Source organism: Podarcis filfolensis, assembly GCF_964270895.1.
Source record: "Podarcis filfolensis genome assembly, chromosome: 9".
In the NCBI taxonomy this organism is placed as follows: Eukaryota; Metazoa; Chordata; class Lepidosauria; order Squamata; family Lacertidae; genus Podarcis; species Podarcis filfolensis.
Window position 1 is genome coordinate 57398394 of NC_139610.1, and position 16520 is coordinate 57414913.

Consider the following 16520-nt stretch of genomic DNA (forward strand, 5'->3'; position numbering starts at 1 on the left):
ACATTTTCTTGCTTAAGGGCACTAATGTTTAACAGGAGGTGGGTTGTTGAGATTTCTTGTGACTTGGCTGAGCCAAAAATTCTCCAGGACAAAGGATAGTGGGAGAAAGGGCACTTCCATATTGTTACTACTTTTGGATGGGATTGAATCACATCCTGGAATATCCTGGCTGTGGATCCAACTTTTTGCAGTAAGGTAGGTGATGGAGAAATGCAACAGAGACTGCAGATTAACACTTGCTTGATGCAATGTTATCTAATCTCTCCACAAACAAATCAGGCTGAATGCTCATTAGTTTGTCCAGATTAAGGTGGTTGGGGGGCCTTGGTGCAATTCCCCCCAAGCCCCCTTCCTCCCAAAAAAGGAATGCATTAAATAAGGTACCACCCAAAAAAAGTATTGTAGTATCTCATAGTCCTTAACTCTTTCTTTGCGTTAGAGGACAGTGGGAGTTTCGGGCACCGCAATCTCACACAATCTTGCGCCACAAAATTTTGCATTGAAAACGACAATATTAGTGAAAAGAACATACAAAAATGCCTTGTATTGTTATATTATATTGCTTGCAAAAATGTGCATCACTCAAAACTGCAAACAGAAAAGTGAGACTAGCAGATAAGACAAACTACAAAGAATTCAGCTGCCATTGTGGTACAAAGGAAACACCATCCTTTCCAGATTTGTCAATGGGATTCTGGAGGTGTCCTTCCACAGCTATTCTTGTTAGTGAATTTCCCCCCCCCCCCATACAACATGCCAGGCTTCATTGGTGTCCTGGTGTCCTCTTGCAAGAGATACTGGGTGTGTTAGCTCCTGACCACAGTTCTTTATACCAGAAGTCTAGTGACTGTTCACTGTAGGATTTCCATTGCTTAGCTATTGCTACTCCATCTGCTACCAACTGCTGGTGTGAAATCAGTTCTGCGAAGTACAAAGACTCCAACAAAGAAACCAAAGATGTCAGAAAGCAGCAATTTCTATCCAACCTTGTCTTCATTATAATCTGCTACAGTTTGGTTTTCTCCAAATACTGCATGAATTGTGTCACTGTTGGCTATTTAACATAATTTATGTAATTTACATAACGTTTTACTTATGCGATTATCCCACTATTTCAGTTGTAAGGAAATAGCAAAACAATATTTAAAAAGAGTCATTAATTACATATCTGTTGTGGGGGTTTGAAAACAACAAGGGTTGACTGAATACCAATCACATCCGTTGGATTGGTACTGACCATATTCGCTAGATTGAATTCTTTTCTGGACATGGGATAAAAATGCAAACAGTTGCAATTTCTGATTCTGTTTCTGACAGAATTACCTGACATCCCTACTGGGTTCTGTCTTTATGCTTTACTCAGTCATTGGTGCTGAAATCTCAATAAACACTCCATTCTGAAAGCTTTCAACAATGGGATATAATGATATCACATATGATAGTAAGAATCTTTATCCAGTTGAGGCTGGTCAATTAAAGTGATTAGGGCTACTCGGAGTATGACTTAGTTAGATACAGCATGACCAAAAAGAGAATCTGGATGTTACAGGGGACTGCCCTGTCATGAAACTCCAGCGTACACAAAAATGTGTGTGCAATTCACAATAAACTGATTTCTTGCACGGTTATTGTGATACAAGCTAACATAAAACTTTGAAACACAGCTCTTCAGAGCTGTCTTTCTCTGAAAGCAGTTTCTTCTGAATCTTTGCTGCAGCCTGCTGTTAATATAGCAAAATTACTAATGTCATTTCCATTAAATTTATATACTACTTGAAAACAAATTTATACATTGCTTGATAAAATGAAACAAAACCTCAAAGATAAAACAATAAGTTTGAGAAATCTTTACAACAGTAGTTTAAAATATGCAAAAAGTTAACCTACTAAAGGCGATTAAAATCCTTATCAACTTTCTAAGCATCTGGGTAGGCTTGTTTAAACAAGAATGTTTTTAGCAGGCACAGAAAAGAATACTTGATATTAATGCCATCATAAAATGCCATCAATCAAGGCCCATACCCAATTCTCTCTTTCATCTGACAGGTTTTACATAGACAAGATGGTATTTCGGGGCCCTTCTGAATCCACAATCCTATTTTAAGTTGTGCCATTTACAACCCATGAAATGAAGAAAGGTACCTGGATACTTTTTGCTATGTGTGGGTAATCGTGGAAATGATACCTAAAGTTGAGCCTACTTCTACCCCTCAAGCGCCACAGGTGAAGTTTGTTTCCAGGCAGCACCAATTCACAGGTTGCGGCTTGCTTGAATCTTCCTCCGCACAAGATATTCCCTATACTTGGAAAACCGGCATGTCAGGAACAAGGCTAGGCTGGAAAAGCCATTCCCCCTGATGTTAAAGGGCACAGATCCTATTTGGGTCATATGCAATGACCAGGGTTCCCTTAAATCCCTGTACTCACTAATGGCTATTTGCTGGTTGGAACTTCTTGAATAGCATTAGTGGTGGAATATTCCAGCTCCTGCAAAAAGGCTACAAAAAGGCGAACCACGCAGTCGGGCGCAAAGTAGAGGCTATGGGCGGAAGGGTAATTTAGCACCTGAACATCACATTTGAGAAGGAGCCACTGTTTAGGCACGATGGAGTGCATCTATCTGAATCTGGCAATAATGCATGGCTCACAGACATCTCAGAAGGCTTCAAGGCTTGGTTGCAGATGTAATGGTGTGATGGCAAACCCTATTGGCTTGGGTGGCAGTTAAGGCATTGGGTAAACCATAGTTTTTGGTGGAGGGGAGGTTGTACCCTCTGCTTGCCTCTCAAGTGCAAACGGATATTCCATTAAAGCAGTGTTTCCCAAACTTGAGCCTCCAGCTACTGTTGCACTACAGCTTCCACCATCCCTAGCTAGTAGGAACTAGTGGTCAGGGATGATGGGAATTGTGGTCCCAAAACAGCTAGAGACCCAAGTTTGGGAAACCCTGCAAAGGGATCTGGAAGGAGTGGCTTCTGTTCTGAAGCCCAGGCAGGTTCGTACTTGATGTGCGTCATTAGGAGCCTCTTTGCCTTGAGTTGAGCCCACTGATATACAGGCGGGCTGGCACTTAAACTGGTTTTCCCAATGCCTGACCAAACCCTTCATCTGTAATCAATAAAGTTGTGCCAATATTTGACCCAAGCAACGTGTCCCGTGTGTTTATGTCAAGGATGGTCATGGGTGATAGGGGCATGTGGCTCACACAATGCGTCTCTACAATTCCCACCCTTCACAGACTTATTTCCTTGAGTGCAATCTAAATGTACTGCAGCTGAGGACTCTTAACCTACTTCCTTCAAAGTTGTGAAATTGCAGGTGGAATCAAACTGAACGTAGAGGAGTGGCCACATTTCTTGGCATTGAACTAGGGAAGGATTAACTTTATTTGAAAGATAAGCCAAATATTTGCAGCAGAACCTTTGTACTTCTAGGAGAACAGACTAGAAGTTCTGAAACGACACAGAGGAAGCAGATACGGTAGATTACAAAGCTCAACATCATGAGCACTGCAGGGAAAGTAAGTAGATGATTTCTTTTAAAGTTGCTTTTTCAGCCCCAAGATGCATAAATATAAAAAATAAAAATAGGCTAATTGTAAGCCACCCTGAGGAATTTGGCTATAGGTAGGGCTTTTTTTCAGCTGGAACTCACCAGAACTCAATTCTGGCACCTCTCAGATGGGTGCCATTGCCATTGTAAGAGAACAAAGGAGGCATTTATGGTGAGTTCCAGCACCTCATTTACTAGAAAAATTGCACTGGTATTGGGGCGCATATTAAATATTAAACATGCACAGGATTGCAATGTTAGCTGCGTGGAAAAAATAGTATATGCTCTTCTATTATTTAACAGGACATTGAAATCAGAGCTGCCACTGTAAATTGTTTTCATGTTTTGTATGATATTCTATTATCTCAGGTCATTAAGTGCAAAGCTGCCGTTGTCTGGGAAGTCAAGAAACCATTTAGTATTGTGGAAATAGAAGTTGCCCCACCTAAGGCACATGAAGTTCGGATTAAGGTAAGAGAGACAAACCAAAAATGGCATTTCTGCAGATTGTTAGTATCTGCACTAGGGATGGAGAAATTTGATTCAGTTTGCACTTAAAGATAAATCTACCTAATTTATGCTTTCAAAAACAATATGAGAATGGGGAAGGGCTGCAGCCTTGGAGGAACAGCTGTTTTGCTTGCAAAAGTCTGAAGATGAATCACTGGTATCTCCAGGCAGGTGTGGGAGAGTCCCTAGTCTGACTCTCTGGAGAGCTGCTTTCAGTCAATGTAGAAAATGTAGAAAATGCTGAGCTAGATGGACCAATGGTCTGACTCAGTATAATTAACAACAACAACAACAACAACAACAACAACAACAACAACAACAACTTGTACCCCACCCATCTGACTGGGTTGCCCCAGCCACTCTGGGTGCCTTGCAACAGAATATTAAAATCACAACAAAGGTCAACACTAACACTTTGAATTGTGCTTGGAAACACACGGGGAGTCATTGTAGATCTTTAAAGACCAGTGTTATACGGTCCTGGAGGCCGCTCCCAGTCACCTGTCTGGAAGCTGCATTCTGGATTAATTGTTGTCATAACTGTAGTTTAAGGCAGATTCCTGTGTTCCTATGAGAACCAAAACACACCCATTTTTCAAAATTCGCACTTCTCCAACTTTTGCAATGCCAAGTAATAAGTGTAAAAATTCATATAGTGGTGTAAAATGTGCACAAAAATGCCAGTATTAATGAATATAATATACAAATATGCTTGATATTAGACAACTTATTTTGCACTGTTGTATATTAGGCAAAATTGCATGGAAACATGTTTATATTAGAAGAAATTTGCACTGAAATCCTGATGAATTTTCACGAGTACTTTAAAATAAAAATCTGCAAACTGATGTGGAAATGTGGGGATGTTTCGACCCCCTGCCCTTGGAAACCTTGCAGGTTGCTGCAGGCGAAGGATTGTGAGCAATATCATGAGAGGGGGTGTTTCTAGGACCAAGGTGAAACTCAAAAGCTCCCTGGTTATTTTTGCTACTGGATGATGGGTGTCAATTAAAGACTTCCTTTTTCCAAAAAAAAAACACCCCACCCTGTAAAGTGGAGATCATTAACTCAGTCTGAATTACCGTATTTTTCTGTGTCTAAGACTGTATTTCCCCCCAGATTTTTTAAGTTTAAAATTGGGGGTCGTCTTATACACAGAATGTTGCAATTAATTATTTCTTAATTTTGGGCTCAAAAAATAGGGGTCGTCTCATACATGGGGGCGTCTTATATACAGAAAAATATGGTAGATGTGAAATTGTTTTCACACATGAAATTATTTTTGATTGTTTTAAATATTTGTATAGGTTGATCTGTTTGTAATTTTTTCTATTATTTATGTTTTTACTGTGATATCATTTTGAGATATCTTATGGGAAGCAATTCATGATCTGAATTTTAAAAAATAATATAAAATAAAAAAACTTTCTCCTTTAAACCAGATTTTGGCGTCTGGAGTCTGTCGCTCCGATGACCATGGGCTGAGTGGGGCAATGCACGTAAAATTCCCCGTTATTCTTGGTCACGAGGCAGCTGGTGTTGTGGAGAGCGTTGGGGAAGGAGTTACCTGTGTGAAACCAGGTAAGGTAAAGCAGAGTGCAACCAGAAAATATCAACTCACAGCATTGGTCAACAAAGATCAAATGAAACTAGGAGAGCCAACCAACTGGTGGAAGAATGACCAAGAAAGTGTTTTCTTTAGGGAAGGGCGGTCAGCTCTGGGCCAATGACTAGATTTTTAATGTAAATGCCAGAATTTGGAATCAATTGCTAGACATTTCTGAATAGGAGTCAGCAAAGATATTTTTTACTGATATTACTACTACTACTACTATCACTTGCCAGGGTGGTTCACAACTACTTAAACTTGCAATATTAATTTAAAACAAATTGCAGTCAAGAGACTAGGGTAGTCCCGATTCTCAGGTGCCAAAGACCAGGACTGCTATACTGCCAATACCCCAAAATGTTGATGAAAGAGGAACTACCAAAAGGGCCCCTTCTACTGATTTGAATGTCCAAGAGCAGGTACCCCCAAACTTAGCTCTCCAGATGTTTTGGGACTACAACTCTCATGATCCCTAGCTAACAGGACCAGTGGTCAGGGATGTTGGAAATTGTAGTCCCAAAACATCTGGAGGTCTGGGTTTGGGGATGCCTGCCCAAGCGGGTCTTTAAGGTCTGGTGGGGCTTCCTGTTTCCGGTGGTGGAAAATGGCGGATCCCACACGATCGGAATTCAGCCGTTCTGATAATTCAGGGCTGATATGGGGGTAATTAGCCCTGGCAGCCTCCCCAGGGCAGGGGACGACTGTCTCAATGACCCACAATTTGCCCCAGATTGCCGATGTGGCAGATGGCAGGGGCACTGGGTCACGGAGCAAGGGACGGACTGACACTCCTGTGATGCCACCCCATAGTCTGCAATGTTCATGACATACCCTCCAACATTGCTCAGATGAAAATAGGGACATTTCTCACTTCCTACCTCCAACTGACCCTCCTCAAACCCTTCCCCCAATTTTGTACTGTCCCCCGCCCCCAACAAAGCATTTCCTGAATATTTTAAGCAGGCTAATGATGGTATTTTCATCATTCCCAGGAGACAAAGTCATCCCACTCTTTGCCCCACAATGTGGAGAATGCAGCACATGCAAACATCCCAGAGGCAATCTGTGCAAAATGGGCGAGTGAGTTGAAGTTGTTATTTGCAACAGTATTAGAAACACCAGCAGTGCATATGTTGGGTTAAAAAAACAACACAACCCAAAGCACAATTTTCCTTTCTTCATCTTTTAGCCTTACCGCCTCTGGATTAATGCACGATGGCACCAGCAGGTTCACTTACAAAGGCCAGCAGCTCCACACCTTTCTCGGCACAAGCACCTTCACAGAATACACCGTGGTGCATGAGTCTGCAGTGGTCAAAATTGATGCTGCAGCTCCTGCAGAAAAAGTGTGTCTGATTGGCTGTGGGTTTTCTACTGGCTATGGTGCTGCCATCAACAGTGCAAAGGTAAGGATTAAAACATTGGTAATGCTCATATTCAGTGTGGGGAATTTGTGGCAGGTCTAGACAGAAAGAGGAGGACAGGTGGGCTCTGGGCCTCTGGCACAGAACCAGGTGAAAGCGCAGTCAATACAGTAAATGAATCAAAACAATATAAAATAGCAAAGCCACCAAATACCACCAATCCACTGTGACCTGCATTCACGTTCTTGCTACAGACATAGTTCTCCAGCATCCCACCTCTCTCTTGGATGCTTTGAACATCAAGGAGCAATCCCATCCACAACCAATTGCCCAGGGGAACACCCTTGCCATCATATACCGAAAGAGAAAGACAAGTAGTGCAGGGGGTTGGATTAGATGGTCTCTTCCAACTCTATAATTCTATGATTCTATGATTTCAGGTGGAGCCTGGTTCAACCTGTGCCGTTTTTGGTCTGGGAGGAGTTGGCCTCTCAACTGTCATGGGCTGCAAAGCAGCTGGAGCTTCCCGAATCATCGGGGTCGACATCAACAAGGATAAATTTCCCAAGGCTAAAGAGATGGGAGCTACAGAGTGTGTCAACCCTCTGGATTTCAAGAAGCCCATCAATGAAGTGTTGTATGGCTTGACAGACGGTGAAGGTGTTGACTATTCATTTGAAGTGATTGGGCGCACAGACACCATGGTACATGCATGGAGACAGGATTTTACTGTCCTATTTTGAAAAGGGAAGATGGCATTTCCTGCATTCCTGTTCTTCAGTGGTTCCTATTTTTCACTGGGTTGTGATCCGATAATCTGTTGCAGCAAGGGCCTTGGGTTCTGAGACAGTAGAACGTGTCAGAGTTTTAAACATCCTCCACCCATTGATCAGGTAACTTATGGAATAATGTGAGATGGGACTCAGGCATGAGGGACTCATGGAGGGGTGAGAATGATCCTTTTGGGTGATTCTTCTCTCCCACATAAGCCCACCCCCAAAATCCCTTCCCACATTCTTCAGAAGGCCCTAACCATCCAAACAGGCTTTTCAGAGTGTGCATGTAGCTGGACATGGGAGGAAGAAAAGACAGGGATGTTTTCTTCCATTGCTATTAATATACTTTGAACAGTAAAATCTTTGAGAGGTCTGACTGCGTCATGGGAGGTGATCATGGATGGTATTTCTCCCTGGCTTGATTCAAGAGTCATGCCTTTGGATTTCCCCCAGACTGCTGCCTTGGCTTCCTGCCACATGAATTATGGGACCAGCGTGGTTGTTGGAGTGCCCCCTGCAGCTTCTGAAATTACCTTCTCTCCGGTGCTTATCTTCACGGGGCGCACTTGGAAAGGATCTATATTTGGAGGTATGGGCCTCCTAGCTTTCCGTCAACAGGGCACATTTCAAATTCTGAGAGAGTGTTGAGGGCACCCGTCACAAAATAGCTTGGGGTGGCAGCGGGTTGTGCCATAAAACGTCTGTCATTGAGAGCATGGCATAACACAAATTTAGAGAAACACCTTGATTTGTTCATTATTTCCCCACCCCCAGCAATGCAATTTAGATTAAAAAAAAAAATCATGCTCTTACCATGTGAAAATACATCTAAGATCTCATGCAGTTTAGCCGTCTGTAGGCTTTCCACGCAAGCTCTTGCCCCATAATTACTACGTTAGTATCTCCTCTATCTCCCTCCCACCCACAGATCTGTCATAACATCAAGGCCAATCTCATTGCATAACCCAAGTTCAAAGACGGTTCCAGGCTATAAATTTGTGGGACTGCCAGACCTTTAACCAACATCTTGCTCCTTTTTTATGGCATTATAATTAGAGTACCATATCTTCACTGTGCACTTACTGTTTTCAGGATGGAAAAGCAAAGAAGCTGTCCCCAAGCTGGTTTCAGATTTCATGGGGGGGAAGTTTGCTCTGGATCCACTAATTACCCACACTTTGCCTTTTGATAAAATCAACGAGGGCTTTGAACTGCTGCGTTCAGGAGAAAGGTAAGACCTTTCCCCACCCCCACCCCTCAAAGTGTAGTGGAAGAGGCAGGGTACCTTTCTGAGAGTCATAGCCATAGTCATTATAAGATTACACAATCCTCCTCTGGAGTGACTCAAGCTATGTTGCCCTTGAAGTTCCATTATCCACAACAGAACTTGCACATCACTGTCTTGAAACTGAAGACAACTGCTTAGCTTGGGAGCATATAGAACAACTGCTCTTGGGTGTTGTTCTCATGCACCTTCTCCAGAATGACCCTAGGAGCTAATCCTCAGTGGCTGGCTCAACTCCTTCCACTCAGATTGGCTCCAAGCAGCACAAGGCCAAGAAGACTTGATCATGGTTAGATTCTAGTACTGAAAGTTGCATGAGCTATTTACGTACAAAGAAACAGAAGACAAAATGGGGAAACGGACACCTCAAAGAATGAAAATGAATAACTAAATGGGACAATGAAACCCATGTAGAAACAATGCAATGTACATCCATGCAAATATGGATGTTCACAAGCAAGACCTCCGCCACAACTGTGGCCGATCTGCATCCCATTAGGCTGAGCAACAATTGATTTATAAACTGAAATTGATACTGTTTTGGATGGGGCAATTAAATTACATCAACAAACTATTTACCTTGATGCTTCTGTTAGGGAGAAATATGCATTTGTATTCAGCTTCCTGTGATGGCATAAATGAATAGAATCGACTTGTCGTGTTTTTTCTTGTGCAATTCTTTTTCTCGGAAACACTTTTATAGGCTTATCACCAGGCTTCTTATTTCCTCTTTTTCACACCCTTTTCTTCTCTTTTTCTTTTATCACTTTATTCCTTTATAAATGAAATCCTTCTAATAAAATGTTAACTATAAAAAAGGTTTCCTATTTCTGTACAGGTTCAGACTTCCCTCTCCACTCCCCACTCTGAAAATTACTCACTGTGTATGCTATCTACTCTTCCTTTTTCTGCTCCTCTGACTGTAAGTTGTGTTAATTGTGTTAATACTGAATTTGAAAACGTTGTAACCCACCTGGAACGCGATGGCAGAAGGTGGGTAATAAACAGATGAATGGATGGTGCTTGAAAGATCACCTTCCCTTAATATCAACCAGATCAAGCCTTTCCTTAGACAGTTGTGGCAAGATCTTAGACCTACTGAAATATTAGCCTACTAACATTAAAAATCTAACAGATATTATCACCCTTCCATTTAAAACTGTTTCTTATTGTTTCAGTATTCGCAGTGTCCTGGTGTTTTAAAGTCCATGGTGAGGAGGAAGAATACAAGACAATGACCTTTGCAAGCTCAGATTGCCACATTGCCTAGTAGGACATATGTGAAAATGACGGGACTCTGCAATGTCATCACTGGCAATGCTCCATTATCAACACGTACGTCTATCCCAAGACCATCACGTTTTTCCTCCAAATGCAACAGAAGAAAATTACCATAAACACAATCTTAGGTTGTGATTCAAACTATCAATATCCTGTTTAATGAAGCAACAACACAAATAATTATTATCATGTATTTCAAAGGTGAGAGATTGGGTAGTTTAGGCATCTGTCTTATATATATTTGGGAGAAAGTCACACTCAATCCAGTGGAGTATACATGCTTGAAATCTCTTTACAGAAATAAATTTGGTACCGTTTTACATTGTTAATAAATATAAGATATGGAGGTTTCTCGGTGATCCACAAATGATATCAATTTCCTGAGAACTCCTTAAGGAAAATTGCTGTAATTTTTGTATGTTCTGATATGAAATTCTGGCAATGGCAAAATAATACAAGTTTTTTGCTGCTTAAATTCCAGGGTGGGTGTGCTTGGTGCCTTATATTGCAAGGAGTGGTAAACTGTATGGATTATATCATAAACACCTAATAAAAATAGCTATGAATTCCAGTGGACTTCCATCACTAATATTTCTGTTTCTCCAGGCACCTTTCACAGAATCATAGAGTTGGAAGGGATGCTGATTGTCATCTTTGCATATTTAAATAAAAGTATAAACAGTAAGAAATAACTGAGATAATCCTAAAACCTATCAAAAGGTTTTTTAAAAAAACTTTAGTGAGGCCTATATTATTTATTTATGTTATTTATTTATTTTCTATACCGCCCTATACCCGAAGGTCTCATGAGATGTGCTTCATTGGTTAGGAAATGTAACTATTTCAAACCCTATTGTATAGAGTCTCTTCAGACACCTACCCAAATGCGTAAGGGCATAACTTCTATACCCCGGCATTCTGAAAGGAGAGTAAGCACATTCAGCTAAATGCCCTTAGCATTTTCCCCAGATGTTCTGGAGTCTCACATTGTCAGGAGTGCTGATCATAGGAATGTTTTTAAGGGTATTTAGCTGAATGTCCTTAGAATCTTCTTTCAGACCTTCATGATGAACACACAAAGGTCCAGGGTGAAGCAGGCATGTTCTGTCTTCCATTGCCTCCCGCAGTTTGGTCAAACTCATGCTAGTAGCTTCGAGAACACTATCCAACCATCTCGTCCTCTGTCGTCCCCTTCTCCTTGTGCCCTCCATCTTTCCCAGCATCAGGGTCTTTAGGGTCATCTAAATTCTACCATTTAGCAATTGCTAACATTCACTAACTCTAGCCATTATAAGTGCTCTTGCACGGTGTTATGTACTGAGTTGAATAGGATCCAAACTGCAGCAGTCTGATTGGTCCTAGAACAACAGGATCCAAAAGGCAGCAGTCTGATTGGTCCTAGAACAATAGGATTCAGAATGCAGCAGTCTGATTGGTCCTAGAACAATGCAGCAGTATGATTGGTTGGCAGGAACCACCCAATCATGCTCCAGATAGAAGTGAATCCACAACCTGATTGGCTTACAGTAGAATTCCGGAATTAGCCAATCATGTGCAGCCCATTGTGTAAATAATGTATATAAAGCAGATACTTTGAGCAGATTCATTCCTCCTCACCACTATGAGCTGAATAAAGAGCATGAAATCACTTTGCGACTCTGAGTATATTTCACTGGCGACGAAGGTGGGATCCCGCTGAGCTGACTGCCACACACAGCACCGCAGCACCGCCACCTGCTGCACCGCTGCCTCGCACCGTGTATCCAGGCTTCAGCTCCGGGACACAAGGAACTCAGAATGGCAACCGACAGCAGCTTCTCACCGTTCAACCCAGCATCTGGAGACTGGGAAGCGTACGCCTCCCATTTCACCTTCCTCCTAGAAGCCAAAGGGGTCACCGAGGAAGAAGACGCCAAGAAGAGGGCAATATTCTTCAGCATCTGCGGAGAGGAGACGTTTGAAATCGCCTGGGCTCTCCTTGTGCCTGAAGACGTTGCTACTGTTCCACACAAAACAATAATGGAACAGCTGAAGGGGCACTTTTCGCCACAGCCCTCAGTGGTGGCTCGTCGAAATGCCTTCTACGCAAAGCGGCAAGCCCCTGGGGAAACCATAACTGGGTTTGTGACTTCTCTCCGCTAAGCCGCCCGGTTCTGCAACTTCTCAGAGCTGGAGAACATGCTTCGGGACCGCCTGAAGGATGAGAAGCTGCAACGACGCCTCTACGCTAAGAAGGACCTAACATTCCAGGTCGCTCTGGAGGAGGCCCTGGCAACGGAAGCTGCCGAGAGGTCAATGCAAGAGGCACGGCCGAGCCAGCCGTCCCAACCGAGGGTCCACCACGAAGACCTCACCGACGACTCAGGATCCAACAGGGAGGAGGTGCACCGAGTACAGCAGCGCACTAAAGCAGCCCACATACCACAGCTGCCTCGACGAGAAGGAGGGAACTGCGCAAGCTGTGGAGAAAGTCACGAGAGGAGGACCTGCCGTTTCCGCAACGCAGAGTGCAGGCAGTGCAGAAAATTGGGACACATCGCCCGGGTGTGTCGGGCTCGGCCCACCCGACGCCAGGCATCAGATGACCAATCCAAGAGCCCCAGGTCCCGGGGCCCAATGCACCAAGGCAACTCGACGGAGCTCACGGACTTCCAGGTATACCAGTTGCCCCACCCCAACGTAGAGAAAATTTATGTAGAGGTACAGATAGAGGGGGCCCCATGCCGCATGGAGCTTGACACGGGTTCAACTCTATCCATAATCTCGGCAAGGACCTTAAGGAAACTGTGTCCTACTGAGGGTCCCAAACTCAGGCCGGCCCCATTCACCCTCCGGGACTTCCAGAAACGTAAGGTCCCCACAGTGGGGGTGGGGACCTTCAGGGTGCAATACCGAGGGCGGACGCGGCAACTGGACTTGCTTGTGGTCAAGGGCCCCTACATTAGCTTACTGGGATTGGCATGGTTTGGACCACTGGGGCTAGCCGTCACCGGGGTGAACCACACAAGCTTACAAGTGGATGTGGACGCCATATGCAAGGAATTTCCGGGGGTTTTCGATGGGAAATTGGGACAGTATACGGGGGCCCCCCCATTGCTCTACAGCTTGACCCTGCAGTACGACCGGTCAGGCTCAAGGCCCGCCGGGTCCCGTTCGCTCTGAAACCCCGTATAGACGAGGAATTGGACCGACTCGTGGAGCAAGGAGTGCTGGAGCCAGTGCCTAATGCCCCCTGGGAAACCCCAATCGTCACACCCGTCAAGCCTAATAGTTCGGTCCGCATCTGCGCAGACTACAAATGTACCATAAACAAGGCCCTCACGGCCCATGCATACCCAGTGCCAGTGGTCAGCCATGTCCTTGCCACCCTGGCTGGGTCGAAAATTTTTGGCAAGCTGGACTTGGCCCAAGCATATCAACAGCTGCCAGTAGATGAGGCCACAGCAGAGGCACAGACGATTGTGACGTACAGAGGAGCGTTCAGGGTAAAGCGGCTGCAATTCGGTGTCAGCGTGGCACCAGGCATATTCCAGAATCTAATGGACTCTCTCCTTAAAGGGATTCCTGGTGTCACCCCCTTCTTCGATGATGTGTTGATTGCCGGGCCCACACCAGAGGAGTTTGAGGACCGCCTCCGCACCGTTCTGCACCGTTTCCAGACGGCGGGTCTCAAGGTGAAGCGGGAAAAAATGTCTACTAGGAGTGCCTCAGGTGGACTTTCTGGGATTTATGATTTACTACCGGAAACAGGCCCTGACCCAGCACCTGCACAAGAGGTTTTGAGCCTGGAGCTGCTTCCCGACCGCCCCATTCAGGCACAAGAAGTTGCACACCATTCCAAGAAAGATAGGGTCAACTCCCGGGGATGGCCCAGCAGCAGCCCCGGGCCAGAATTCGCCGGCTACACAACCCGCAAACATGAACTGTCGGCCCACAAGGGGTGCCTGTTATGGGGAAGCAGGGTCGTTGTTCCCCAGCCCCTCCGCAAAAGGGTCCTCACAGCCCTACACGAGACACACCCAGGGGCAGTAAGAATGAAGGCCCTTGCCAGGAGTTATGTGTGGTGGCCGGGGATCGACGGAGAGATAGAGGCCTGGGTCAAACACTGCCAGGCCTGCCAAGAATCCCGCCCAGATCCCCCAAGGGCCCCAGTCCAGTCCTGGGAGTCCGCCCGAGCACCATGGTCACGCCTGCATGTGGACTTCGCTGGCCCCTTTCAGGGGAAAACATTCTTCATAGTGGTGGACTCCTACACCAAATGGCTGGAAGTCGCACTGGTACCGTCCACTTCTACGTCCGCAGCCATCCGGGTACTACGCAGGCTGTTTGCAACCCACGGGCTCCCTGACACTCTCGTCTCAGACAACGGGACTGCATTTACGTCAGGAGAATTCCAAACCTTCACAGCGCAGAACGCCATCCGCCACATCTGTTCGGCGCCATTCCACCCTGCCACCAATGGCCAAGCAGAACGCATGGTGCAGACCACCAAGGACACCCTTCGCCACATGACGCAAGTGGATTGGGAGTACCGCCTTGCCACATTTCTTCTAGCACAGCACAACACCCCCAGGTCAACGACTGGCCGGAGCCCCGCTGAACTACTAATGGGTCGGCGCCTTGCAATCAGATTGGACCGCCTTCACCCCGATAGAGTTCAGGATGAGGTAGTGGTGGGGGAAGGCAGGAACCCCCGGACCTTCGAGGCCCAGGACCCAGTGTACGCAAAGAATTTTGGGGCAGGCCCTGCATGGGTACCCGCCAGAGTCACCAGGGTCACTGGCCCCGTGTCGTACGAGGTGCTAACAGATGGGGGACAATGCTGGCGCCACCACTGCGACCAGATACGGCGACGATTCCCGGGAGAAAACCAGGAGGAGGAGGACAGGTCAGAGGAGTCCCAAGGGAACAGTGGGGCAGTGAGGCCCATAGAGCAGCAGGGACAAGCAGGAGAGGCAGAATCAGTAAATACAGAGAGGACCCGTGAGGCCGAAAGGACACCGGAACCAGAACCACGACTAAGCGAGCCGGTTGCGCCAGACCAAACAGCCCCATCACAGCCAGCATCCTTGGAACACGAGCCAGAACCTGAACCCCGGACCAGGGAACACCCCAGGCCGCAACGCACACGTAGGCCGCCGGCGTACCTTGAGGACTATGAATGCGACCTCCCAGGCAGGACTGGAACTTAGAGGGGAGGGGTGTTATGTACTGAGTTGAATAGGATCCAAACTGCAGCAGTCTGATTGGTCCTAGAACAATAGGATCCAAAAGGCAGCAGTCTGATTGGTCCTAGAACAATAGGATTCAGAATGCAGCAGTCTGATTGGTCCTAGAACAATGCAGCAGTATGATTGGTTGGCAGGAACCACCCAATCATGCTCCAGATAGAAGTGAATCCACAACCTGATTGGCTTACAGTAGAATTCCGGAATTAGCCAATCATGTGCAGCCCATTGTGTAAATAATGTATATAAAGCAGATACTTTGAGCAGATTCATTCCTCCTCACCACTATGAGCTGAATAAAGAGCATGAAATCACTTTGCGACTCTGAGTATATTTCACACCCCCTAAACTCTATTACCCCAGACTTGCAATATGCATTCTTGCCGGCATTGGTAGGTTGTAGAGCTTATCACAAAATTTGGGTAAATGTGAATTTCAAAATATATCAAATTGATACACTTCGCTTTAAATATGAACTTAAAATTTCTCCCCCAGCCCTTGTGAAGAATGATAGGAGTTGTGTTCCCACAACATCTGAGGGGTCATTTGTTCCCCATCTCTGGCTTAAGGAACAGTTCACATGAAGTTTGCCTTAGCCTTCCTACAGTTATTACACCTCTTGCTCAGTTTGGAATAAACCTCACCCTCTAGTCATATTTGTTCTTGCCAGGATCCATACAAATGGCCTTGCTTTGTTTGCATTAATATTTGCTCTTTTGAGGCGGTTCAACTTCCTAACTAACAAGAAAAATACAATACCGCTTTGCAATGTTGATGTTATCATTCCAGCTTGTCAGTTCACAATGTATAGTATTTCTTATTGGCACCCAATCCATAAGAATATATGCAGCTCCTTCCCTCAAGGTGAAAGTAATCAAGATACTCAACCCCATAATCATTTGTGACCAAAATGGT

At 45.1% G+C, this 16520-nt stretch overlaps 2 protein-coding genes across 4 annotated transcripts in view; one reads left to right on the forward strand and one right to left on the reverse strand.

Moving 5' to 3' along the window:
- The window catches only part of LOC310742342 (uncharacterized protein C4orf17), a 164106-nt gene that overhangs the window by 68581 nt on the left and 79005 nt on the right, over window positions 1-16520 (reverse strand). Inside the window, exon 1 of one of the 3 annotated variants that reach the window (XM_083571685.1) lies at window positions 2143-2273. The exons of the other annotated variants lie outside the window; for them this stretch is intronic. The gene's annotated coding sequence lies outside the window, so the exon portion shown is untranslated. Of the gene's footprint in view, window positions 1-2142; window positions 2274-16520 lie in introns of those variants that run through there. 3 annotated transcript variants of the gene reach the window in all.
- On the forward strand, window positions 3435-10948 carry LOC310742326 (alcohol dehydrogenase 1A-like). Its single transcript, XM_083571628.1, has 9 exons — window positions 3435-3520; window positions 3922-4023; window positions 5505-5643; window positions 6664-6751; window positions 6861-7077; window positions 7476-7739; window positions 8265-8400; window positions 8904-9042; window positions 10275-10948. The coding sequence occupies exons 1-9, from the start codon at window positions 3503-3505 to the stop codon at window positions 10297-10299; spliced, it is 1128 nt and encodes a 375-aa protein (XP_083427754.1). The 5' UTR covers window positions 3435-3502; the 3' UTR covers window positions 10300-10948.

What these genes read in the sequence shown, in the direction of transcription:
- LOC310742326 (XM_083571628.1), top strand. An exon ending in TTGGGCGCACAGACACCATG is followed by an intron (nt 7,740 to 8,264) that starts GTACATGCATGG and finishes GATTTCCCCCAG; the next exon opens with ACTGCTGCCTTGGCTTCCTG. An exon ending in CTGCTGCGTTCAGGAGAAAG is followed by an intron (nt 9,043 to 10,274) that starts GTAAGACCTTTC and finishes TTATTGTTTCAG; the next exon opens with TATTCGCAGTGTCCTGGTGT.